At 41.1% G+C, this 27,179-nt stretch overlaps 1 protein-coding gene across 2 annotated transcripts in view; it reads right to left on the minus strand.

The window, feature by feature from the left end:
• The window catches only part of ARHGEF10 (Rho guanine nucleotide exchange factor 10), a 110,943-nt gene extending 92,081 nt beyond the window's left edge, over positions 1–18,862 (minus strand). For both annotated transcript variants that reach the window (XM_063125097.1, XM_063125096.1), the window contains exons 1-2: positions 18,819–18,862; positions 3,465–3,555 (exon numbers count right to left, since the gene is read on the minus strand). In XM_063125097.1, the coding sequence (XP_062981167.1) occupies positions 3,465–3,504 (40 nt within the window). In that variant the 5' untranslated portion in view covers positions 3,505–3,555; positions 18,819–18,862. The remainder of the gene's footprint in view (positions 1–3,464; positions 3,556–18,818) is intronic.
• Between the last annotated feature and the right edge of the window lie 8,317 nt (positions 18,863–27,179).

The following is a 27,179-nucleotide window of genomic DNA, read 5'->3' on the forward strand; positions in this document are numbered from 1 at the left end:
CTTAAAGCATGCTTAGTCATGCAGACTTAATTTAGTTCTAATATAAAAGTCCTGATACTAGATGACATGAACTAAGAAAATGCAGCCCATACTTTACAAGCATAACATCCAGTGTATGCTTTAATTTTAATGAGCTATTTAGTCCTTTGGAATCATACTAGAATGCAATCCTATGCACACTTACCTGGGAGTAAATCCGATTGAAGTTACTTCTGCACTGATGTATGTAAGATTACACTATTGATCACTAACATGACTACTGTAGAAAAAAGTTACTTTTGCTTTATTCAGAAATTATTGAAAAGGTAACTAATGTATATACAGTATGTCCAGTTCTGTCTTCCTGGCTCTAAATATATTTTTTATTTAATAGCAATAGTAAAAATGCAACATCAAAGTAAATACATCTTGCAAATTCCATGAAATAGTTCAAAGTTATGGCTGCAGGTTATGTTCTTTCACCATCCCAATACAGTCCCTGTGCTGTGCTGTTTTTAATAACACTGGCGTCTGGCCCAGGACAAGGGCTTGGACTACCTCTTAGTGTCTGAGATATGGGAAGGAAATGTATATTACCTGCACAGGAGAAGACTGTACAATAAAATTATTAAATCTGACACTCTAAGATACTTATTTAATTATTTATTTATTTAATTTGTTTAATTTCTATACCGCCCAATAGCTGAAGCTCTCTGGGCGGTTCACAAAAATTAAAACCATGAAGAGCATAATAAAACAACCAACAATTTAAAAACACAAATACAGCTAGACATGATGCAGAAGATCAGTTAATATAACCGTCCATTCTTTAAAAAAAGAAGTTGAAACAGGACAACTTCAGGGGGGAGTTTCCTGTAATAGGTTATGTAAGCAGTGTTGGTGGGAAAGGTTTTAACCCCTCTCAGTGCCACATACTGCTTCCCCAGATCTAAATTGCTTCTCCCTCTAAACTAGCCACGTAAGGAAGACATAAAGGTAATAAGATACTGGCCTGGTTTGCACATAATGACAATCTCAGGGTTTCTTTAAGCATCCCAGTTTGGACATGAAGGTACCTCCTAGCTGGAAAATCTGGTTTGTTCCTCCCCTGACAAGACAGATTTTTAAACCAAGGGGATTTCTTCACGGTACCGGGTTGGCACTGTGTCCTCAAAAACCCTGTGCTTTCCCTCCCCCAGGGTGATTAACATAGACATCATATTAAGCACCAACAAGGTGCTTAAATCCTCACCAATTCCCTTCCACTCCACTGATTCCCTTTTGCAAGAGATGGGGCCCACGAATTCCATTGTGCAAGCGGGACCCACCACTTACACAATGGAGATTTAGCACTTCCGAGAGGAAGCCCCAAAACTAGCGGAAACACTTGCTTTTGGATAGGGGCAGGTCAGCAGAATTCCCTTTTGTGAGTTCAATTGAACTGCCCCCTTCCAGAAACTAGCATTTCCACTTCTTCCACTCGTGGAAGGAAGAAACAAGTGGCGTTCTGCCCATGGAAGATTTCTCAAGCCAAACTAAAATAACTGTTTACTGGTTATTAGCAAAGTATGAAAATTGTTTTCTAAGCATTGACAAAACAAGGCATACTCTTCTAAATATGTGTTACACGTGTATTTAACAAAGTTAAAAAAATGTATCTTTGTATAATCCTTCATATATATATTTATTTTTCATCAAACTGTCTTAGAACATTTAAACCTAACACTACTTCCTAACTCAGTTCCCCTATCCCCACTCCACTTTTTAATGCAGGCAATACCTTTAACAGATTCCTTGTGCCAAGTCTAGGTTGGTTCAATCCGAAGCAGCAATAGAAATGTACAATGCAGAACAATGCTTGCAGCTGTACCTTTCTTGGATGTTGAAGTGGCAATGGCTGCTATTGACAAAGAGACAAGCTGCTTTTTAAAATAAGCAGTGAGCTATCAATATGGAAAATATTACAATGTCTAACAATGCCGTGGCTGCATATATGGTTCTGCTTCAGGAGCACGCATTGTTTCTTTTAAATTGTGGCCTTTGTCTTCTGGCAGGGCCAGCCTAAAACATTTTGCTGCCTGAGATGAAGGACAAGATGGTGCCCCCTGCCCATTCGACATCGAAAAAAAAATCTTTACTGGCAGTTAAATATTAATTCAACGTCGGCGATTGAATAGGGTCTTTCACCACACCTCAGGCAACAGGGTGGTTTAAAGGACAGGCTGGGTGACACATAAGTTCTTTCCTCCAATAGAAAGGAACAGCCGGGAGGCTGTCACTGCTGCTCCCCAGCATCTTCTACCTGAAATGATTGCCTCACTCTGCCTAATGGTAGGGCTGGCCCTGTCTTCTGATTTCAAAGTGGCTGTATTTTGAATGTCCTTTCCACAAAGGAAGACCTTTTTCAACTCATGTGTTCACTTTTACACTATAGCAATAATATAGTAGTAGGAGTATATGTAACTCGGAGTGAGAAAAACATCCAGAACAGAGTTGTATCCATAATCTTCTTCCTAACCTATCAAGAACTCAAGAACAGGGAGGTTTTAATCATCTGTGTGAAAGCTGCAAAAGCACTAGCTTGAAGTCTTCCACGTAGGGAGTTAGAGGAGGTGCACCAGCTAGGTCATTCTTAAGCTAGTGCTTACTTGCCAAACCTTAAATGGTGGGAGCATCCAAAGCAAGGTCTCCTTGGATAATCTTAAACCATGCTGGAGAACATGGACAGAAATATTCATCTCAAGTTAAGCTGAGAAACAATACCTTGATCACGATTTTGAGTGTTAGATATTGCTGATCCAAGTCCAGGCCTATTTATTACACCACACTCTGAAAAACCAGCTACACAACAGGCATAACCAAAGAGCTTAAACCAAGATTCTCCAGAAAATTCTGCATTCATCACACAACATATATTCCTCTCTGCAGCTCTGTGCCAGCACATTTATTTGAATTGTAATCAGCTGCATAATCAGGCAAAAATACAATGGTGGACAAAGGGAAACTGCAGGATATAGATTCCATTTAAAAATATATTATGTTTAATACATTTCTGTCTACTTACAATAAAAACAACATATCCATTTAAGCAATGTTTTGCACTTAGTACACCACCCTATAACATCCCAGATAATAGGAACCAAATTCCAGGCTTCGAATAATACACAACAAATGGAAAAATTGTTAGCAACAAAGCTTCATCTTTAAAGGTTAGTAGTGCCAGGGAATGAAGTCACCAGATAGAATCTCATCAAATTCAAAACACATGCTATAAACAGGCCCTTATGCCTATGAATTCTTTAAAATAGATAAAGAAGTTAAAAAATAATGTAAATTAAAAAAAAATGCTAAAACCATACCAAGAAAAATGGCTTTATATCAAGAATAAGTAGACAATGGATATAAGCAGTTTAAAACAATAACTCCCCAATATTCTCAGTTTAAGAAAAGAAAGGAAGAAAAATACAATTTTGATATTGTATTACCTGCAGGAGGTGGCGGGGGAGGGAATCCTTCTGTGTCCATGCTATCGTGTTCTCTCACTAATGTGGCTTCTTTTTAAAACACTAAATGATCCTGCAATAAAGCATTTTTAAAAAGAAAAAAGAAAGAAAGATTAACATCTTTGAAATCTGTTAGAATATATTACAGTTGCTACTTAATAGCAAAATGGGTGCATTTTGAAGAAATAAGAGATTTGAGATTAGCGACGACAGAGATCTAGAGACATATTTTCAGTTTGTTATAGTCACCAGCTTATCTCCTTCTGCAGCTTTAAACAAGCGTGCTTGTTGCAGAGGGACTGTAACTCATTCGTTGAGCATTTGCTTCGCATGCAGAAGATGCCACATTCACCTGACAGCTCCAGTTAAATGATCAGGCAGCAGGTGAGACATCTGCCTGAGACCAAGGATAGGCAATACTGAGCCAGAAAGACAAATAGTCTGATCTAGCATAAAGTAGGTTCCTATGAAGTTCTATTGCAGCAGTGCAATGTTCTGAAATGCAGCGCATAAACAACAGGGAAAATATGTGGATGAGCTACCTACTTTCAGCCCAAGACACTGCATTGAAACATGCATTTAAATACCAACTCAGTGACCCTGTTAGATGACATGCTAAGCCATGGTGGTTAAGCACATTGAGCTAAACATGATGGCTTAGCGCACCATGTGAACCATGGCTTAAGAGTGTCGTGTGAGTCATTCCTAACCATGATAACTACATAACTGCAGTTTAAACACGTTCACTAACCAATTGCTGCAAAAGGGTTAGTGGTCTGGCCATGGCATAGCATGTTGTCTGAACAGGCCCAGTCTATACCAGCTATTTATCCTGGGACCATCCCTGTGCATCCAAATGACACGCAGGGGATCCCGGGAGCAGGCAGGGACGATCCCTCCATTTGCCTGGGATAATCCTTCGGTGTAGAAAGGGCCTAAGTGTTGGGCATACAGCCACCTGTCAATTCAATTCCCTGTATTAAATCATTATCATCATCATCAATTTTAGATGTGTGTTTTTTAAAAAAAACACCAAAATAAGGATAAGAACACACCTGCTTAGCATTTTTTTAAATAATTAAATATTAAATTATTGAAGAATGTGGTTTATGTGGTCAATAGCGCTTAATATGCTTCAACCTCCCTCCCAGGAAAAACACCAGTCGAGCGTTGCCAGTCTGATCAGCCTTCTCTACCTTTCCTTTCCGTTTCTCTTGTCTGGCATTTCTGTCATTTAGTTCGCAATCATGACGGCCAGGTCTGGGCCTTATTTTCATTTATGTACAGTGCCTGCCGGATACTTCAACATAGGAACATGCTACTTTCCATCAAGTTAGAGCATTGGTCCATATCGCTCAACATTATCTGCCCTCTCCAGGGTTTCGGGCAGGAGTCTTTCCCAGGCCTACTTGGAGATGCCAGGGATTGAACCTGGGACCTTGTGCATGCTAAGTATATGCTCAAAGTGTGTGCCTCTATTTGTCAGATGCAGCTACCCAACAGCTGGCACCCACTCACCCACAGTAACCAAGAACAGCAGCACACACCATTGCAGGGGTGGAAAACATGTGGTCCTCCAGATGTTGCTGGATTATAACTCCCATCAAACCTAGACAACATAGCCAATGGTGAGGGATGGGTGAAGCTGTAGTCCAATAATCTCTGTGGGGGGGGGGGGTAAGGGCACACATTCCCCACCACTGTGCTTAACCCTTTCCTAAAGCTGTATGTGGGGCTAATCCAGCAATGAAGAAAAAGACTGCAGTAGTCTCATTACTACTTTACAAGATACAAAGCCAAGCCAAGATGAGCCCTGTTTCCTGACAGCGAGCAACAGGGAGATTATACAAGTTAAGATTGTTGGGTGGGTGGGGAACCCATCACTTTCTTATTTATTATCCCACATTTATTGCATCTTTTTTCTTCTTATAAGGAGTACAAGGTGACTTACATAGTCCTCCTCCTCTCCATTTTATCCTCTCAATGACCCTGTGCAATAGGTTAGGCTGAGAATCAGTGACTACCCCAAAGTCATCTAGGGCCGATCTACACCAAGCAGGATATAACACTTTTAAAATGTTATGAAAACGGTATTTGTAATGTGTCCTGGGCCTGAACAGTTGTCATAACCATTATAAACCGCTATAAGCAGTAGTGTAGATCCTGCCCTAGTGAGCTTCATAGCCAAGTGTGGACTTGAACTGGGCTCTCCTGAGTCCAGTTCAACCTCTAACGACTACACCACACTTTGGCTTAATCTACACCAAGCAGGATATAGCACTATGAAAGCGGTATATAAAAGGGAGGAGTCACACCAAGGAGGATATAGCACTATGAAAGTGTTATATGGTATGTATCAATGGACCCCAACAATTGTCAGTGCACTTCAATACCGCTATAAAGCAGCAGAGTGGCTCCTGTCTTTTATATACCACTTTTATAGTGCAATAACCTGCTTGATATAAATTAGGCCTGGCTCTCTTGTGGGAATGTACCAATATGCTGATGCGTTATGTTTCTTCCAGAGCCTTGTGTGGTGCAGAGTGGTAAGCGGCAATTACTACAGCTGAAACTCTCCCCACGGCTTGAGTTCGATCCCAGCGAAAGCTGGTTCTCAGGCAGCCAGCTCAGGTCGACTCAGCCTTCCATCCTTCCGAGGTCAGTAAAATGAGTACCCAGCTAACTGGGGGAAAGGTAACTGTGACTGGGGAAGGCAATGGCAAACCACCCCGTTACAAAATCTGCCAAGAACACGTCAGCGAAAGCAGGCGTCCCTCTAGGAGACAGCAATGACTCAAGTGCTTGCATGAGAGGTTCCTTTCCTATGTTTCTTCCAGTTTAACAGAACTATTTCTGAACACTGCAGAAAAGCAGAGTCATTCCTCCCACCTTTACTTTGAAAAATGTTAAGCCTATTTTGCCAGTTTTCCCATCTTCACCATATATTTGGTCAGTAGTAGAAATGCATGTTTACAAAGTTTTGCTTCCTAAAGTTTTTAAAACACAGAAACAATCCTAGGGTTTAAAATATGTCTACTTTCCCTTATTTGCTTTTAAAAACAATTCACAAGTCAAAACATCACAAGTCAAAACATCTGCCATAAACCTTATAGCCTGTTTGTTCTACATTTCCAAGCTCTTTCTCTGTAGAATCCTTTTAGCACTGTGTTCACTTGTCCAACAGCTTTCAATTATAAGCAAGATGACTAGCAAACCCCCAGCATTTGTCTCTGAGTTGTTTATGGGGAGAAGACCAGAGCAGACAAATTCCCTTCACGACAGTATTAACAATTGTGGTCATTACTATATATAGCTCTTTCTTAATGAGTTCAGACTACTGGTGTACTAAGAATCCCATATGTGAATACTATGCAAGGAACAAACAGAACTTTTCAAAAGAAGCCAGGCTGCATGTAATTGGATTAGAACTTGCCAGATCACGTAAAATATTTCCCCCCACAGATACCATTTTCATGTGGAAAAAGCATATGCAGTGCATATACACAAACCAACTAAAAGAGAAGTCTATTCTGTTGTACATCTACATGCTGGAAAAGTACAATGCATCACAGCTTTCCATTACATATACATGGGTTCACGTGTATAATCTTCGATTACCTTTTCATTGAGGACAACCATGTGCATAAAATCTGCATGTGGGAACAGACCTTGACTCTCATACAACCGTAAAGCTTCCCTCAAGGCAATGAGCAACTGTGTTTTGCTTTTGCATTTGAACTACACAGGTACATAGCAGATTTTTTAAAGGCCTCCCTTGTGTCAACACTGGCTATTAAAAAGACATTCAAACTATATTTCTTTCCTGTGGGGCTTGTATAGCTGAAATCTTTAGTGGAAGTTTAAATTAAATATCTTAAAAGCTGAACACACTGAAGAGAAAACAAAGAACTACTTGTATTGTATCTTAGAACATCGTAAAGTTGTTCTGAGGCCTCAATGCAGAAGCAGACAAAAGGTGTTTCAACTGCATTTTACTCTTACAAAACCTGAGCATTCAACAATAGCATGAATGGAGATGGGTTGGGTAGCTTACAGCAAGGGCATAATCGTGCTAGTCTTTATTCCCCTCCCACCTTTTATTTTTGTCTGGATGTGTATTTCTGAATTAGGGAGACAAACTTCATAGCCAAGTGGTATATTTTTAAAGCCTCATAACATGGCAGATTAGCATGTGTGTGTTGATATGTGTCTATACATGCAGCAAACCCAAGAGGGATAATGCATGTTCAAATGTTTCTCCAGGGGGGGAAAAAACTGCAGCACATAGAAACTAGGATGTTAGGGAGAAGAGCTCTTAGCTAGCCTTCCCCCTGACATTCTAGCTCTATATACTGTATGAATGGAGATTGTCTCTCATCTCTTAAGCAGATAACAATTCTGCAGTCACATAGACTTGATGATTATGCTCCTAATTTGAATTTTGGTTCTATTTTGTTGTAAACAATTCTGATTTAACTGTTATAGAAGCCATTTAGCATAGTATGCTTACTTGTAAAGGAAATATAAAACAGGAGTTGTTTTTTAATTTAAATTCTTCTTTTAGTCCTTATCTACCATTCTTCATTCATTTTAGGCTTGTTCCTCTCTTCATTTATAAAGACATCTCTGGGCTCTCTGTATGTTTTTCCCCCTTTCCAATTTCTCCATAGTCTCCTTCTTGCTCTTAGTCCAATATACTCTCATGGCAAGATCGTGATAGTAATTCTTTAAGTTCTACTTGTTAAGCCTCAAATCCCTTATTCATTTTCTTGTCTACATTCTCACTCTGTCCAACATCTTGCTACTGTGGGGATTCAAAGCCTTGCTGCTCACCTTCCCCATGTGTCATGGCTCCATCTTCATAATGATTTCCCCTCTCCCATTTTTCCATCTTGTCCTTTTTGAGCAGCAAATGCTGTGGTTTTGTCCCCCCAACTCCCCTTAATCTTACTTTTTAGCAATGAAACTTCTGTAGCATAACATCTGCACCACTTCCAATTACTTTATTTTTCCCATTCCTTCTCCTCATCCTATTTCCTTGTGACATTATTTTAACTGTTATAAGCCAGAAGACTTGCTGAGTTTTTACTATTATAGCAGCACATAATGCAATTTTAGACAACCCTGTGAATAATTATTAAAATTGCATGACTGCCTTAAATGCATCTTGTATGTTCACCCTCCATGGCACCCAGTTTGGTTGTGTAAAGTAATCCTAGAACAACCTTTCTCAAATGGGTGTTTTACAGATGTGTTGGCCTGGCCATGCTGTCTGGGAACGATGGGATAAAACTCCAACACATCTGGAGCCTACCAGGTTGGGGAAGTCTATCCTAGAACATGAACTATGTTAAAAGCAAATACTGAAAAAAATAATCAATATACATTTTTAAAAAATAGAAATAAGGCAGTCATATTCCGGGGGGAAAATCCTAAATATTCCTTTAATATTAAAAGCTGTGGAAATCCAGAACACTCACTCAGCCATCTCTTAGGTTCATACTGCGATAGTCTTTAACCCTATACTTTGGAATAAAATAAGTGAATAGTTACCACCTATTCCTCAGTTTACCCGTTATAATGAACGTGCCTAAAACTGTTTTATATTTGTTTAGATTTTTCTATTTATTAGAAATATATGGGGGGAGGTGGAATGAAAAGCATTCCACACTTCTGGAAAACAGTTCAAAGTCACTCTTTATACTCTCGTTTAATGTATTCCCATCAACTTTAAGGAACAGAAGGCAGTGCAAATTCTTAACCTTGAAAGTTACCATAAAATATTCAGGGGTTTGTTTCAAGAAGCATAACCTTTGTACAATATAACAAATAATTGAAACAGATTTCTAAACATAGGACTTCTATTCATCATTAAATAAGTAGGACAGTGTTGCTTGGGTGGGTTAATAGCCTACCCACACATCTATCAGAATAGCTAATGTCTAGGCATGAATAATGGACTAAACACTGTCTTGCAATGCATTTTCATTGATACTGTTAAGGTTAAAATATTAATATAATGTGCAGATACATTCCAGTTCAGCATTGTTCACATTTGTAATTTCTAACAAGACATGTATTACTCAGAGGTCCTCAAGAACGCTTTGAGCCTGCTAGGGTCATTGTCACACACATGGCTTGTTAGTATTGTTTTAAATCAGCAGATAATTCAAAAAATGGAAAATCCCACTTTGTCTAGTATGTAAATTCATTTAATACTCTTTGGCATTGTTAAGTGTTTATACATGAGAGAAACTCAAACTTCTTTTTGCAATGTATGAAAATAACTTAATGGAACTCCAGTGGCTCAGTTTGGACATGCTAAACCATAGTTTAGTGTTACATGCACAATCCTCAGGCTTGTGTACAACCCATCCAGCGTGGCTGCAAGGAGGAGATTGGAAGCATTCACTCCCATTTTCAACTAATTGGAGTTTGTTGCTACATGCAAACCAAGACAAACTATGGTTATTGTTTACTGTGATCTAGCAGGGGTAGGAAACCTGATGCACTCCAGATGTTTCGGCCAACAACTCCAATCAGTCTCAGCTAGCATGTCTAATGGAAATGGATTATGAGAGGTGAAGTTCAAAACATCTGGAGAGAACCAGTTTGAGTATTCTTGGTTTAGGTTAACAAATCAGGATCATTTCATCACAATTTAAAATTAGCTCATTGCCATAGACTGGCTTTCCTCAGCCTTGGTCCTTCCAGAAGTGTCAGCCTACAATTCCCATCATCCCTGACTATCAGCCAATATATCTGGAAGGACCCAGGTTGGGAAGGCTGTCCTGACTATAGTTAACAGTGGAAACGTGTTTTTTTTCTCATATCACATAAAACAAATAAACTGCTGTTAATTGAAACAGATGCTTTCAATCTCCTCCTTGCAATCATGCTGGAAGATGGGGGAGCACACAAACCCAAGTCTCATGCATGCAATGCTAAACCCTAGGCATGCATGAGCTAGTTCACTGAACGTTCTATTAGCACCCTAAAAATGTTTGCTAACAGCTAAAAACTGTGTGACTACCTCAGCCTTCCCCAAACAGGTGCCTTCCAGAGGTTCTGATCTAAAACTCCCAGCATTCCTGGTTATTGGCCATGCTGGCAGGAGCTGATGTGAGCTGAAGTTCAAAACATCTGGAGGCCGCTCAGGCTACATAAATCTTGGGATTTTATTCTAATTGGTTGTTTCGGTTGCCAAGGGATGGTGGGGGTGACTACTTACAATGTGGAATTGCCGAAATGAAGAAAGGGATGAACCCTGAACCCGTTTACACTTGAACTGCCTGGAATTCCACCTCATACACCATGGTTGGTTGGCTTTTTTTTTTTTAGCAGCTTGTTATACAGGAGTGTGAAGAAAAATGGAGACCATTCTAGGAAGACATAGAAATGAAGTATGAAGGAAAACTGGATAAAAAGGAGGTTTGGAGATGGGTCATTACAATTTTTAACATGAGAGGTGGTGTGCTTTATAGTTACTCAGAACAGTGCCAAACAATTCAGCTTGAATGCCATACATAGCAATCTGATAGGTTTGCAAACACACACTGAATAAAATAGGAAACAGGAGTTCAAGATTTTAGTTCTCTTTAAGCTGCAGATTGCTTAGAGTTGTTCAGCTTTAGCAAGGCAATGCTCTTATTTTTCTACTGGGGAGTCATCAGTGCTTAAGCTGACAACAGCATCTGCAACTTTTAACAGCTTCAGAACTTCAAGTACACCTGTTTTCTGCCTGTGGCATGTTGCAGTATAGATCATGAAGATTGATTATAAGAGGCTAGTGGGTTGAGGGCCCTGCCTGTGGGCGCATAGTTTGGTTAGATGGCCTTTTGATCCCTTCTAATTGCATAATTCTAAGATTTCAGGAAAAGCTGTTCCCGTCTAGATTTGCATCACTACATCCTCTTATCCTAAGGAGCACATGCATGGGATTGCATTGCATAAGCTAAAATGTTTGACAATACTTAAAGAAAACAAAAGTACAAGAATATCAGATTCATTATGGTTTTAATAAGGTTTTTTTTTGGGGGGGGGCAATTTGTATTGTTTTAAGGTAGTTGAAAAGGCAGTACTTTTTTTGCTACCTTAACTCTGTTCTTCTTACACTGATCCAATCACTGTGAATTGACAAAGCATTAGCAGTTTTACAGTGCAGTAATTGAAAGTGCAAAATCCCTACTTTCAATCTCTCAGCCTTAGCATTCACCCCACCACCTCCCACACACACTTGTTATATAGACATGATAATACAGACCTTAGAGGGTTCCTCCCTAGGTTACTGAAAATATACCTGATACATTTTGAACACTCAAAATATCATGACAAAAACTAAATTAATAATAATACTACCAGTAAAGGAATTTATATTATTAATAGTACATTTTACGCTTTTTTTTTTTTGCAAAACATTAAAAATATTGGTTCCCATGTTATCTACCATATGACTGTATACAGCAGCCTTTCCCAAGCTCTGAAAGCTGTAAGGTTTAGTCCCATTATAAATGGCCATTCTAGCAAAGCATTTTCTTGAACTATAAGACTACTCCCGTCCAAATATATGGCTTTGTCTGTTTAAAAGTTAGAAAACCTATTTGGGAGACAGAACCTATTATGTGAGATCTGGCAAAGAGACTTCAGTACTCCTAGTTCAATCATAGGCAGTAACTACAAAAATCCTTTGGCACAGGGGGTTCAATCGACCTGCTCTTTACCCAACAAATGAATACCAAATGTAAATCCACAGCATGCCCACAGATTTAGGACATACCTAAAACCCACAGAACTCAGGCCCATATAGTTCAGTATCTTCCTTTTACCCAGATCCCACATATTCCCCAACTCCAGATCCATACTATACATGTTGTCAGCCGTACTTTCCCCATTTCCAAGGCTTAGCCACACCCAGCCCTGCAACTTCATGGGGTTGTCTACATGAGAATGGAATGAAAAACGTATTGGGGTATTATTATCCAGATTGGCTTTGATCCACCAGGAGCACACAAAGAAAGAAAAATGGAGCAAGCAGCACCAAAAAGCCTTCTTTCATGGGTCACATGAAAGCACTTCTCATTCCTGGTGGACAGAGTAGAACTGAATGTCATCATCAATGCTGCTAAGCAAATGAGAGAGGCTGGTTTCCTGCCCTTCTCCATGTTCCCCTCTGCTACTGAGGTCTGAGATAAGGCTGGTGAATTATCAAAACAATCCCTTCACAATTGCAAAGGGGAAAAACATCACTACAGCAATTCTATGAATGAGAAAGATGGGCAAAATACTCTCCTGGAAGTGCTGCGGGGAAAGGGGAGGAGGGACAGTCCCACATCTTGACCACATCACGGCCAGGTCGCAGCCACCTTACAGAGGCACGGCCAGGAGTTAGGAGGGGCACACTCCAGTGTAAGCGCCTGGAGCCACTTTAAGAAGTAAATATGGACTAAAAAGACTTTCAGAAAATGCCACTTTTCAAGAGGAAAGCTGTAGATTAACAACAACATCATGTGTCGCAATAGACTTCAAACTGCTCTCCCTTCACACTAAATGACTTGTATAGACACTTCCCATGTCTCCCAAAATTTCAGAAGCTGTTGGCTTGTCATCACGATAGACTTCTACTATCCCATGTTGCACCTCACCAAAGCTTCCCAACATCCAAAAATCCACACCACCACATACAAATGGCAACAGGCTTGGGGTTCAGCTCCTCCAGCCCTTCCACAGCCTTATTTATTTATTTATTACATTTCTATACCGCCCAATAGCCGAAGCTCTCTGGGCGGTTCACAAAAATTAAAAGCATAATAAAACAACCAACATGTTAAAAGCACAATTACAAAATACAGTATAAAAAGCACAACCAGGATAAAACCACGCAGCAAAATTGATATAAGATTAAAATACAGAGTTAGAACAGTAAAATTTAAATTTAAGTTAAAATTAAGTGTTAAAATACTGAGAGAATAAAAAAGTCTTCAGCTGGCGACGAAAGCAGTACAATGTAGGCGCCAGGCGGACCTCTCTAGGGAGCTCATTCCACAACCGGAGTGCCACAGCGGAGAAAGCCCTCCTTCTAGTAAACTTAAGACTTCCTTGCAGCTCCTGGCTTACAGCTACCCTCAGATATTGTACCTTCCAACTAAAATCTTCTACTGTCCTTTCTGTTGCTTGCCAAGAGGGTTTCACATTACCTTTATCACTAGACATCTTGAAATCCTCCAAACAATCTCTGTTGATTTTCCAAAACCACTAAAATCCTTGGGAGAGCCTCTAAACTCCCACCACCACTACATCACACTAGATAATATGTTGGAGGTTACCTGGCTCATTTACTCAATCTGGATACAGTTTAGTACCTGCAAAATGCACTAAGTCTCTCCACTTTGGCCTGCAACAAGGTATGATCCCAGCTGGAAGGCCTGATCTTTTGCATCAAATATTAGATAAATAATTGTAACTCTGCCTGCACTACTTGGAATTTTAAACCTTGGGTTTGACTGAGGTAACAAATCATTTCTCAGTAGATAGCTTCAGCACAAAGGTAGTTTCTACACAAAGGCTTTTCTTATTTTTCAAGCCTTAATTATTCTGGGAGTTCCCCAACAATTCTGAATGTTAAAGTAAGTGGCAACTTGTTAGATGGGATATTTTAACAAACTATCTATAAAAGGAACTATAGAACCAAACAGGATTAGCTTTGTTAAGCAAATATAAAGAGCTATAACGAATCTTGGTTGGGCATATAAATATGAATAACTTGTGAGCAATGCTTTTATTAATATTTAATACCCTTACAATGTATTTGAAAATAATTAACTTCCCAAAATTCTTTATCGAAAGGCTCTATACCCATCTTTCTATCACCTGATATCCAGAGTAGTTTACACAAAACCATACAATTATACATCCCTCTGTAATGTAATATTCTAAGTTTTATATGCTTTTAAATATAGGTGCACCATAATGGCTAAGAGACTGAGATATGAAGCTGAAAGTACCCAGTTAAAATATTGCATCAGTCATAACTTCTTAAATTGTCTTACGACTTAAGACAACATTTCAGGTAATAGAGTGTGGACTGTCAGGATCCTTCAGCAATTAGAGGAGGGGAAAGGGCTAGGACACATGTTTCCTGGATGACCAGAAGGTTTGAGAAGAGAAGATTCTGGGAAGAGTGTTAGTTTTATCTGATCAAAGCAGGTGCCAGGCCTGTGAAACACCCTTGGGCAGCAGTTAGGGGGGTGGGTGGGTGCGTGGGAGAGACAGAGAGACAGAGAGAGAGAGAGAGAGAGAGAGAGAGAGAGAGAGAGCAAGCAAGCTGTGAGAGCACTGAGTTGTATATGAACGTACACATACATACAGTCCCCCACCCCAGCAGATACCCAATGTGGCCCCTGGAGCCAAAAACGCTGTGCACTCCTGTATTAAGCAAACCATTGACTTGGTTTGCATGTAATAACCATCCATGAGTTAATTAACTAATTAATTAATTAATCCATGGTCAGGGCTGTGAAAGAGCAAGCAAGATGCCTCCCACCCACTTGCCCCTTTGCTTAGCATTCGGTTTAGAATGATCCGTTCTTCCTGGGTTGTTTGGTGTGAAGTTTCAACCCAGAATTCTTGGTGGTTAGGAGGAAACAACCCAGATTTTTAACACAACAGCAAACCATGGCTTTGCATTTCACAATGAACATTTCTAAAACTGATGCAAAGTGGGGGCAGGAGGAGGCCTGCTCACTTACTCCAATGCAACCCCAACAACCCATAGCTTGTCGTTAAATGCAAACAAGTAATTGTCTCTCAGGCTCGGATGCTCTGTCATCAATATAGAAATAATACTAATCTACTTTATAGGGTTGCTGTAAGGCCACTAGAAGATCAGAAGCTTTTGCCTGTTTTCAGTGAACTATAGTTTGCTGTTATGTGCAAATCCAAATACGTGGTTAGTCTTAACTACGGGGAAAACCCCAAGATCAGAAACCATGGTTCGAATTCAGCTTGTTTTCCTAAATAAGGAGTGGGTACCTTCTGGGAGTCATGAGGCCGTGTAGTTTCCCCAGGGGATTGCACCCTTGCTTGGAACTTGTGCCATGTTTTTAGGAAAAAGTGGCATTATACAAAAGGGATTATACAAAAGGCCTGGGAGATTACATTCAACCCATGGGCCATATGTTGCCCATCTCTGCCCTAAACCATAGTTAAGAATAACCAGTTTGTCCAGGTTTGCATGTAACAAGATGCAAATAATTGAAAATGGAAGCAAAAGCTTCCAATCTCCTCCTTGCACCCACTCTAGAGGAGCAGAAGAGAACCAAAAACCCTGTGGCTTGTTCACATACTCTAATGCAGCCAGTGTATGTGAAACACTTTGAGCATTTTACATTTGTATTATTATAGTATTTGGCAAGAGAATTTTATATGAATGACATCTACAACAGAACAGGTGAAGAGATATCATGTCAAGCTGATGGAAACCAGACCACCCCTTTTGAAAAGACTGTATTCTGAGGCCATCCTGAATAGCTATTTATTCATCATCTCAAATTGAGCTTGAGTAAGTGTGAGAATTCATGTCCTCACGTCAATATTTCAAATGGAACAGCTGAGTAATTAAAAGCATCCTCTTCTTTAGTTAAGCTAGCAGAGAGATTTTTCTTAAAGAAGATAAATCTTTCTGTTTCAGGGACAATCAATTACTAGTGGGTCAAGAGTTAATGGGTCAAAATTAGAAGAATGTAGTCTCTGTGATTATTCTCAGCCACTTTGTCACCTTTTCAAGTATCTTTTACTAATTTCAGTCAAACCGACTTGCAGCCTTTAGTGAAGCTATGGCTATACAGACCTATGAGCACTTAATTAAATAATCCACTTAACTCATGAGGTATTACTTCTGTGAGTTGGTTTTGACCAAATGCCAGCAGCTAGAAAAACTTGCCCATGCAACGGGCTTACTCAAGTAAGCAATGTAAAATCAGAGCTGCAGCTTCACACAGAGCCATGGCTCTGCTTCCATGAACAAAAATTACAACTTTTGCAACTGTTAACATTATACCATTCATTCAAGGAGACTGTCGATATGAATAGTTTTAGATGCAAGTCAGTTGCCAGCATATTATCAGAATCAGCTGAGTAAACATGATTGTGATCAAGCTCTTAGCATCTCATCATTCAATGCATTTATGAAATATTATAGAGATGTTAACACCACCAAGAAGAACACTATCTGCATATTGGACAAGTAGAATTCTGAACATATACTCAGAAGTTCTTAGTAAAGAACAAGCCACATTGTTATAAGAAGACGCAAACTTAGAAAACAAGCAAGAGGTAAAACAACAACAACATTTATTTTGTCTATAAGCTTAAGGAAACAGAAAGAACTGCATGTTGAGACCAGAGAGAGAATATAGTCCAATCCTGAATTTTAAGTTTATCTAAGACTGCAAGTAAGACAAAAAGGCTCAATCTGAGGAATATCAGATTCATGTACATATCAGAAGGCACCTGTCTGCAAAAGCCACTTAATTTCCATCATCAAACCAACCGCTTGAAATAAGAAGATGGATTATTATTAAACAAAACAGCTGTCATAGGCTTCATCAACACATTTCTATAGGGAAGACCAATGCAGCAACTTGTGGTATTACTGTGGTTTAGCATATTCATTCAATACAGGGAAACGTGGCAAGTGAATGAAACAGGCTCAGTGAATGAAACAGGCCCAGTGAATGAAAGAGCAGATGTATTATCTCACATAATCAAAGTGGGCATGGTTTTGTGAAGATTCCACAGTCCATGCTGGGCCCATAAGGGACCCCCTTTTTCTCTCTGTTCAGAGGTGAGGGACCTGGGAATATCTAATGTCAATGATTCATGTTATCAATATGCATGCTAGGTTAGGAATATGAGGACTTTGTAAAATCCATTCAGTTTGCATTTTGTGGATTGTCAGACGTCTTTCATTTGCTCATTGATAGAATTGGATTTTTTTCCCCAATTTCCTGAATTTGCACAAATTCAGACTTGGAAAAAATATTTATTTCATTTCTATGCTGCCCCATAGCTGAAGCTCTCTGGGCAGTTTACAAAGTTCAAATGCACAAATACCCCCCAAATGTGCATTTTCATGCTCCATGTGTACATTTTTTTCTACAACTAAATTTTCATAAAAGTTCCAGAAAGAAAAAACATAAAAAGAAAAAAGCCTGTCCACAGGTCTGTGGAATCTGTGTGACTCGAGAAAAGGTGGTCCACTGCAGAATCCACAGATCGGATTCATAGAAATCCAAAATCATTTATTCTTTTGTGGATTTCTCCGACATCCCCTATGCTGGGTACAACCAACGTTTCTGCAGCAGACTTGTCATAAGGCTGCATTCGAGACTATGGTTAGATGTATACCAACACTATCCTTCACATGTGTACTCAGAATTAAGTCCCACTTTATTAAATGGGACTTATTCCTCAATAAACATGCACAGAATTGCAGGCTGCAGATGATTTTAATGGGACTTCCACAGTTGGACCACAAGTCAGCACAAAGCTGGGAATGATTAAGTTTGTTAACTTCTATAGTCTTAAGCACACCCAACTCTATACCGGATTGTAGCCAAAGAGAAATGCAATTGAGATACAGATCAACATAAATAATTAGACATATCTTATTAAGCCACCAAAAATTAAACAAATATCCATTTTTAAAAACAACAACCAGAATGTGTTTTTTTTTAATTTAAGAGAATCCTTCCTCCAGTTCATTTTTCATTAAAGTTGCTGAGCAAACAAAACCCCATAAAGTGCTGTTGCTTTGGCATCTGTACTGTTGTGTATATACGAATATTTCTGCCATGACACCATCAGTTTCTGAATCCAGAAGAGGCTCCACACCCACTCAGAGTTTATGAATCACTGCTCCGTGGGGGGATTAAAAAGAAGAGGAGGAGGGAGACGAACAGGGAGAGGCTTCCAATACAAAGCCAACCTTAACTTTCCTCTTGGAGGCAAAGAAAACGCAAGCTGCATGCGCAAGACAGACATTGCTGATGAAGGTCTTTTGGCATCTGCCTTCGAGGGATGCAGCAGTTGCGTGTGGGGCGGGGATGGGGGGAAGCGACTGGAGGGAAAGCAGCTCAGGCTGAGCACTCCAGAATACAGACACGTCACTAAACTTTCCCCTCGCCTCCAACCCCTCCTTTCCCTCCAGACGCGTAAAGCTCTCGCATCCAAGATGCCCCAAACACCCACACACAAACACCCGCAGTTCAGCCCTCGGACAAGCCCTGAAAGACATGCGCTTCTTATCATAGGTTTTAACGAATAAGCAGCCTCTTTCACCTTTCGAGCCTCAAGCAGCGACTGCCACCTCCTCTTCCTTCTCCCGCTTCACTGACACAGGCTCGGACGCCCCTTCCAAAACAGATATGCATTCAGCATTTCTTACACACAGGATACCCTGCCTAGGCGAGGATGTCGTGTGGAGCTCAAGCTTCACGCCATTGGAGGATGTAGGGAGCAAATCCCAGTCTCCCGTTGGTTCTCCTGACTGCCAGTCTTCTCGTTGCTGCTGCTGCTGCCGCCGCTGCAGAAGAAGAACAAGAAGAATAGGGCAGGCACTGACTGTGGTAAGCAGAGTTGAAAAGCCGCCCTGGTCTTTCCCTTCCACCCCCGTGTGCTCATGCATCACATTCCTAAATGCCCACGTGACCCGCCTAATTGCTCTCTTTTGTACAGCTGTGCAGTGCGGAGCTGTCTGTCAGCTTATGCTATTTGAATCCAGTCCAGGGCGCTCCAGCTCCCATCTCTTCCCCTCCCTCCTCTCAGCGACTTACTGATAGACCAACCTGGGAAGAGCAGGCTTGGTTTTTCCCGTACTCAAATAGTACTGCTGCTCCAGACAGATGCACACAAACCCTCCATCTTACTATGCATTCAAACAGACACAAAACCTCCTTGGCTTCTTCACGGGATTCCAAACAACTTCCCAGGCTGTCTCTATTTTCCACTAGGTTTCCTATTAAGGTGTGAAGAAATACAAAAGGCATATGGATAGGGTGACCATATGGAAAGGAGGACAGGGCTCCTGTATCTTTAACAGTTGTCTAGGAAAAAGGATTTCAGCAGGTGTCATTCCTATGTATGCAGCACCCGGAGAAATTCCCTCTTCATCCCAACAGGATCCCTGCCCTCTTTTTGTATCTGGTCAGAGAGCAGGGCTCCTGCAGCTTTTACTGTTGGGATGAAGAGGGAATTTCACCAGGTGCTGCATGCATACAAATGACACCTGCTGAAATTCCCTTTTCTATGCAACTATTAAAGATACAAGAACCCGGTCTTCCCTGTCACTCTACATATGGAAATAAGCCCAGTAACATCCCATTCTTTGAGGTGATGCAGATGGCCCACCTGAAGGCTATACCTCAGTGTCAGCAGCGCACTCCCCTATTTAATATGAGCAAGGGTGACCATATGAAAAGGAGGACAGGGCTCCTGTATCTTTAACAGTTGTAGAGAAAAGGGATTTTCAGCAAATGTCATTTGCATGCATACAGCACCTGGTGAAATTCCCTCTTCATTGCAATAGTTAAAGCTGCAGGGGCCCTCCTCTCTTTTGTATCTGGTCAAGAGGGCAGAACTCCTGCAGCTTTAACTGTTATGATGAAGACAAATTTTCACCAGGTGCTACATATATTCAGATAACCCTTGCTGAAATTCCCTTTTCTATACAACTTTAAAGATACAGGAGCCCTGTCCTCCTTTTTATATGGTCACCCTATGTGAGCATCTGTTTATCCAGTTCTTTTGGCTAACAGGTCTTATTTCCCCCAAATCAAAAGCTGCATGGGCTGCAGGTCCCTCTGAAGACATTCCAGCAGTTGGTTGACTAGGGGATGCCTTAATGATGTTGCTTTGGCCACGCGTTCCCTCACAACTCCGCAGCTTCGCAGCTGCGTGGTGGGAACATTAAATCTCCACGGCAGGAGGGAGCACAGGCTTTCTGGTGGCCCTTCAGCTCATCGAGCCTGCCCTTTGCCCAACCTTCCTGCGTTACCCGCGGCCTATCTGTGGCGCAATCTGCCCCCGGAACGCCCCCAGCCTCATGCTGAGGTGAGGTCACCACTGACAGATGGAGGAAAGACAGTGGGGACTTTGGAGTAAAGAAAAATGTGGTAAGTCTGCAACTTTTTAAAAGTGCAGTTTTGGGGGAAAGCCCCATGGTGGCTGTGTCATATCAACAACGCAGCACCACTGCGCAGCCACCACAGGGTATACAGGGCAAATAGACAGCCCCTGGCAATATTTTAAAAACAGAACAGAAATTTATCTTTTTAAAAAAATAGTCAAGTAGATAATGTGCAGGATTTAGCCCTGAAAAGCGGCACAGTGAGGTAGGTTGCTGCCTGCAGCACTCACTATTTTTGCTGTTTCCAGCTCATAGCAACACTGAAGACTATTTTGGGGTACTCAGAGGTATTGCACAGAAATAGTAACAGGGTTGCTATCTTTCCCTCCCTAACATTTTTTTTTAATGAAGTAATATATTTTATTGGTCCATCTTTTGTGGTTTAGCTAGGAGCATGCAAGGTTTCAAATTTCACAGGATTCTTTATCAGGGAAAATGAAAACTAAAGCAATGTCAGTCTGGAACAATGACTCAAGGAGCAGGTCCATCATTAATCAAGCCAATTCCTAATGTGGCCATTCAGAACTTTTGAACAACTGGGAGAAAAGTGTTTAGGATCAGGGTCACTAATAGAAATGGGAATAAGGTTGGAGCACATGTGGGGAAGAGTTGGGCCTTTTCTACACCTAAAGTTTATCCCAAGAAAATGGAGGGATCATCCCTGCCTGCTCCCAGGATCCCCTGTGTGTCATTTGGATGCACAGGGATGATCCTGGGATAAATGGCTGGTGTAGGCATGCCCCTGGACTCTCTTGCTAGATTGTTTACTATTAGTTTTAGCTAATCTGCTCCTGTATTTTGTTGTGGTTGCTATTAATACCATATTGGATTTGTCTTTAACTGCTGCAATAGCTGATATTCAGCAGGCACAGTTTAGCTTTACCCCATTGCTGCATCCTTATGCTATAAAAACTACACCTGTTGAATTTCTGCATGCAACACAGCTTAAAGCAAAGATGTCAGACTCAGGCCCACAGCCACAGGCACAGCCAGCCCACCAAGGTTCCCAAGATGACCACCCTCCTTCCCCAGGCCCCAGACCACTAGTCGTTTAGTGGTTTCCTGGCTTTTGCACATTTCTTCCCTTTTATAAAAGGTTGAAATGGCTCTCCTAAAACTTCCTGGCGGTAAGAGCTTTAAGCTAAAATATGGTGGTATTTTGGTCCTGTCTTTGGCTCCGCCCACCACTGGAATGCTGCCCCCCTCCCCACCTTCTCCAAAATGGAATTCAGCCCCCAAGGTTACAAATGGGTCAGCATCCCTAGTTTAAAGGCACAGAATCTGTCAGGAAAAAAAGGAGCTTAGCCCTACTGATATTAAACCGATTCCAATTCTTTTGACATGCCGCTTTGTTAGGCAATAGAAACCATTTTTCATTTTTAAGCCAATTAAAACACACAGTGAGACTGCAGCCCTTGTCTTCTCGATGCGGCATAGACAAAGAGGCTCTATCATGCATAGTTGCACGCAAAAACTCAAAACCAATTTGCACAACTTGTTTTGTTGATAGCAGTTACGGTGCGTAAAATCAGCACATTCTTTATAACATCAGTGAGCAGCATGCATGGTTCTAAACACAGTATTTTATAGTGGACCTCGCATGATGAAGGAATGATAGTCAAACATAGAGCAGGAGACTAAATATGTTCTCACAAGTTTTTGTGGTTTGGTGATCAACATCTCTGCTGCCCGCAGAATGCTGGCAGAATGCAGATTACCACAGAGGTCTGCAAGAAAGGCAGCTGCTGTCAGGTTGTGCTGTGATCCTGAGGCTTGGAAACAGAATCCATTGTGTTCATTCAGTGTGCCAAAGTCACATTCAGAATGTTTAGCAAAGCCCTTCCCCCTATTAGGAATTACAAAAAACACCCCAGCTTTGAATCGCGGAGCAAATTTCTGCAGTTTCTTACATGGAAGTGACTTCCACATAACAATTTTATAAGTCTGTGATATGACCCTTGCTTGTCACATGTGATTTGCCTGACAGGGTTCTGCCATCCTCTATCTTGCTCAGTATTTCCTGCCCTTCATTGCGGGATAGGAGGGAGATGTTGGAATAACAGTGGTAGATTCCCTATCCCTGGAATCTACCACTCTCTACTGTACATGTGGGTAAGCTGTAGCTGCATACAGCCCTTGGAGGCCTTCTCAGGCGGCCCACATCACTGCTGCACAAATCATATTCTCACAAGCCTGATATTCAGCAGGTTAGGAAGAGTGATAGCGATGGGAAGGACAGCATGGGGAGGGAGTCATTCCCTCATACACCATTCTCCCCATTTAAATTGTGCAGTTCCCCACTGTCCAGCTGATTGGCACTGGGATATTTACCTACCCAGACATTAAGATAATCATCTAGTGATGCAGGCAAGTGAGGTGAGGCAGGTAGATAAGAGAGGGGGCCTTTTCAGTGGTGGCACTGTGTCTGTGGAATGCTTTCCCAAAAGAGGCTTGCCAGGCACCTATGTTATGGTCTCTGTGGTAACAAGTGAAGACCTTCTTATTCTCCCAGGCGTTTTAAGAACTGGTTCTCATGTTTTGGTACTCTATTATGATGCTGATTTTAATTTTGGTTTATGGTGTTGTAATGTAATGGAGTTTTTATGGTGTGTGTGTGTGTTTTGTTTTAACTGAGGAGTTTATTTATTGGACAGTTTAAAAATACAGTACATAAATAAAATAAAAGATGAGGAATGCGCTAATAATCTGAGCAGCGGGGAGGGGCAGGCATCCTGGGATTTCAGTGCAGAGAGAGGGGAGGTTTAAAATTCCTCATCCACATATGTTAAGATGGGGGTGGGCAGAGTGAGAGAGAGTGTGCATGCATGTGCATGTGGGGAAGTGCGCCCACGCATACATATATAAGTGAATGTGTGCTGATACATGCATGTTTATGTTTGAGAGTGGGGAAAAGGCTGTGTGTATGTGGGTGAGTGGAGGGAGGCAAGCTGTGGGGATGCTGCAGCCCACTACCACCTTTGATCACCCCAGTACCAGCATACAGCCCCCAGCACATCACCCATTAACCCACCTCTGCTCTAATAGTTTTTAAAAGTCACTTTTCTTTATTGTGCTTGAGACATTTTAGGCAACTTCCACCATTCTCCATGTGGCCTCTGAATGCTGGGGCAATCATGACTTAGTCTCTAGTCCCTCTCTGTCAGGAGCCAGTTCAGGCTCGGGCGTAAGCATAGTTCAGAACTACCCTTGCACTTTCGGAATTGTAAGAGCAGCAAAGTGTTTTTGGTAGTGTGCCAGGGCCACCTCCATTTCATTTCTAAATGTAATAGATGCAGTCTTGCCCACTCTCATACTCTTTGAAGTTGTTTTGTTTTTCTCCAAGTTCGGCAGACACCTGCAAAATATGGCTGTGATTGTTTTAGTTCAAGGCAGCTAGGTCTGCCCAGGGGAGGAATTGTAGTTCACCCTAAAGGAGAATCAGATAACAGATGACCTTCAGATACATTCTAGTAAAAATAAAATTCTATAAATTATGTATGGCTTCTCAATCAATATCAGGCTCAATGCCAGGGACCCCCCGCTCCAAACAAAACAATGTCACCAACAACAGTATTGATTCATTCATCTTTCATTTTTATCAATTAATACAGGATTTATTCATCCACTCCCCCCCCCCCCCCACACACAAAAGGACATCTTAAAATCAATGAGAAGGATACAGACTAAGTTAGTTACTTAGGTCCCATTTATTTATTTAAAAATGCTATACTACTTTTTAGCCCTCATAAAGGCCCCCAAGGCAGTTTACAGAATGAAACACAACTGATTTAAAACTAGGTGTTAAAATGAAGAACAGCAGAGTTACATCCTTCAAATTCAAACTATTAAAAGCCAGGTGGAACAAAAAAATGTTTTCTCTGCTTGCCTAAAAGTCAATAGGGATGATATGAGTCTAAACTCCCTTAAGGAGGAATTCTATAACCATGGTGCTGTCACAGAAGATACCCCATTCTATATTCTCACCAACTGAATACCTTTTGCTGATAGGACATACAACAAGGCCTTAGAACAGTGGTTCTTAACCTTTTTTTGAGTCACGGACCCCTTTGAAAATCTGGTGAAAGCTATGGACCCCCTCCCTAGAAAAATGCACATAAGCACATAAACACAACTTTGCATGCAATGAATATACTTTATTTTATTGAAAATTGATTGCCTCATACATACACAAAGTATGAATAAAGTGAACAAGCTTAACAAAAAAATATGTTTCTCACTCTTTTTCATGCAAAAATTAATGGCCACTCCATACAAAAATGGACCCCAGGTTAAGAACCCCTGCCTTAGAAGATTATCTAAGAGGCAACGAGTGGGGTACTGCAGGGCTCAGTCCTGGGCCCAGTGCTCTTCAACATTTTTATTAATGATTTGGATGAGGAGGTGCAGGGAACGCTGATCAAATTTGCAGATGACACAAAATTGGGTGGGATAGCTAATACCCTGGAAGACAGAAACAAACTTCAAAGTGATCTTGATAGGCTGGAGTGCTGAAAATAACAGAATTAAATTTAATAGGGATAAATGCCAAGTTCTACATTTAGGAAATAGAAACCAAATGCACAGTTACAAGATGGGGGATACTTGGCTCAGCAATACTACAAACGAGAAGGATCTTGGAATTGTTGTAGATTGCAAGCTGAATATGAGCCAACAGTGTGATATGGCTGCAAGAAAGTCAAATACTTTTTTGGGCTGCATTAATAGAAGTATAGCTTTCAAATCACATGAGGTACTGGTTCCTCTCTATTCAGTCCTGGTTAGGCCTCATCTAGAGTATTGTGTCTAGTTCTGGGCTCCACAATTCAAGAAGGACGCAGACAAGCTGGAGCGTGTTCAGAGGAGGGCAACAAGGATGATCAGGGGTCTGGAAAAAGCCCTATGAAGACAGACTGAAAGAACTGGGCATGTTTAGCCTGGAGAAGAGAAGATTGAAGGGAGACATGATAGCACTCTTCAAATACTTAAAAGGTTGTCACACAGAGGAGGGCCAGGATCTCTTCTCGATCCTCCCAGAGTGCAGGACACGGAATAACGGGCTCAAGTTAAAGGAAGCCAGATTCCAGCCGGACATCAGGAAAAACTTCCTGACTGTTAGAGCAGTACGACAATGGAACCAGTTACCTAGGGAGGTTGTGGGCTCTCCCACAATAGAGGCCTTCAAGAGGCAGCTGGACAACCATCTGTCAGGGATGCTTTAGGGTGGATTCCTGCATTGAGCAGGGGGTTGGACTCGATAGCCTTGTAGGCCCCTTCCAACTCTGCTATTCTATGATTCTATCACAACCAGCAGGTTCATATGGTAGGAGGGGGAAACCGGTGAGGGATGCGAGGAGGCTCAGTGGTGCTCATGCAGTTGGGAGCACAGGGCGGCAGTGACTCTTCTTCCCCGTCCCATTAATGGCTACAACCCCTGCACTCAGTCCTTGGCGTGGGGACAACCTCCAAGGAGGCCAGGCGTGGGGGCTCGCAGCACCAATGGGCCCTCAAGACACCCCCTAGAACTTCGTTAAACCAATGAAACTGGTGCTAGAGTCAGGACAGACAGTCAAAACTAAGTCCTTCTCACACAATGCATAATTGGTTTATGGAGTTTATTGTGATAGAATGTGGTGCTGATGGCTACTGGGTTAGGTGCCTTTAAAGGTAATTAGACAAATTCAGGAAGGGTAGGTCAGTTGATAGGTATATAGAACCTCTAGTCAGAGGCAGTTTGCCACTGAATACCAGCTGCTGCCAGAGATTTATTCAAGTCTTGCACAGCGGCTCCATTCTTGCATGTGGGCCTTCTGGAAGTTCCTGAGCGGCCACCATGGAAAGCAAGATGCAGGACTAAAACTTCTGGTGAGACTGTTCAAAGCACAGGATTTCAACATCAAATGCATTCGAGGAAAAGTGATTGAACTGCAAGCAATTAAAAGAGGGTGCTTTTTCATTGAAGGGCTAATAGGAAGCTCTTAGTGCGTAGCTATACAACTGACTACACAAATATGCCAATTATGTTGACTGCAAGCAATACATTGCAAGGCTTGTTAAGCCACTACCATTTTAAAGGAAGAGTAGAGAAAACATATTTTAAGGAACCGAGCATTACGTTTAGGAGGTTAAGAACTTCATCTTCTCTTAGGCATTTGGAAGTAGATGATGATGTTTTAAGCAGCTCCTGAATGTTTCTTATTGTTGACTGTTTAAAATTGTTTGTCTCTGTGTGTGCCGTTGTTTGTAAGTTTGCATGTAATTTTTTTTATAAGGTATTTTTAATGGATTTCAAACTTTGTAAACTGCCCTGAGAGCTTTAGCTGGTGGATTATCTAGAAATGCAATGAATGGATTAGTACAATCACTGATTGATGAGTGACCAAAACGAAAATAACCTCCCTCCAAAAAAATTACACACAGCCTAAAATATCAAATACTCTTTATTATACAATTATACTTTAAAAACATATTTCTTATTATCTTTAGGAGGCATCTTAAATTGGTGTGTCTACACATAT

This window comes from Elgaria multicarinata, chromosome 4 (genome assembly GCF_023053635.1).
Source record: "Elgaria multicarinata webbii isolate HBS135686 ecotype San Diego chromosome 4, rElgMul1.1.pri, whole genome shotgun sequence".
NCBI lineage: Eukaryota > Metazoa > Chordata > Lepidosauria > Squamata > Anguidae > Elgaria > Elgaria multicarinata.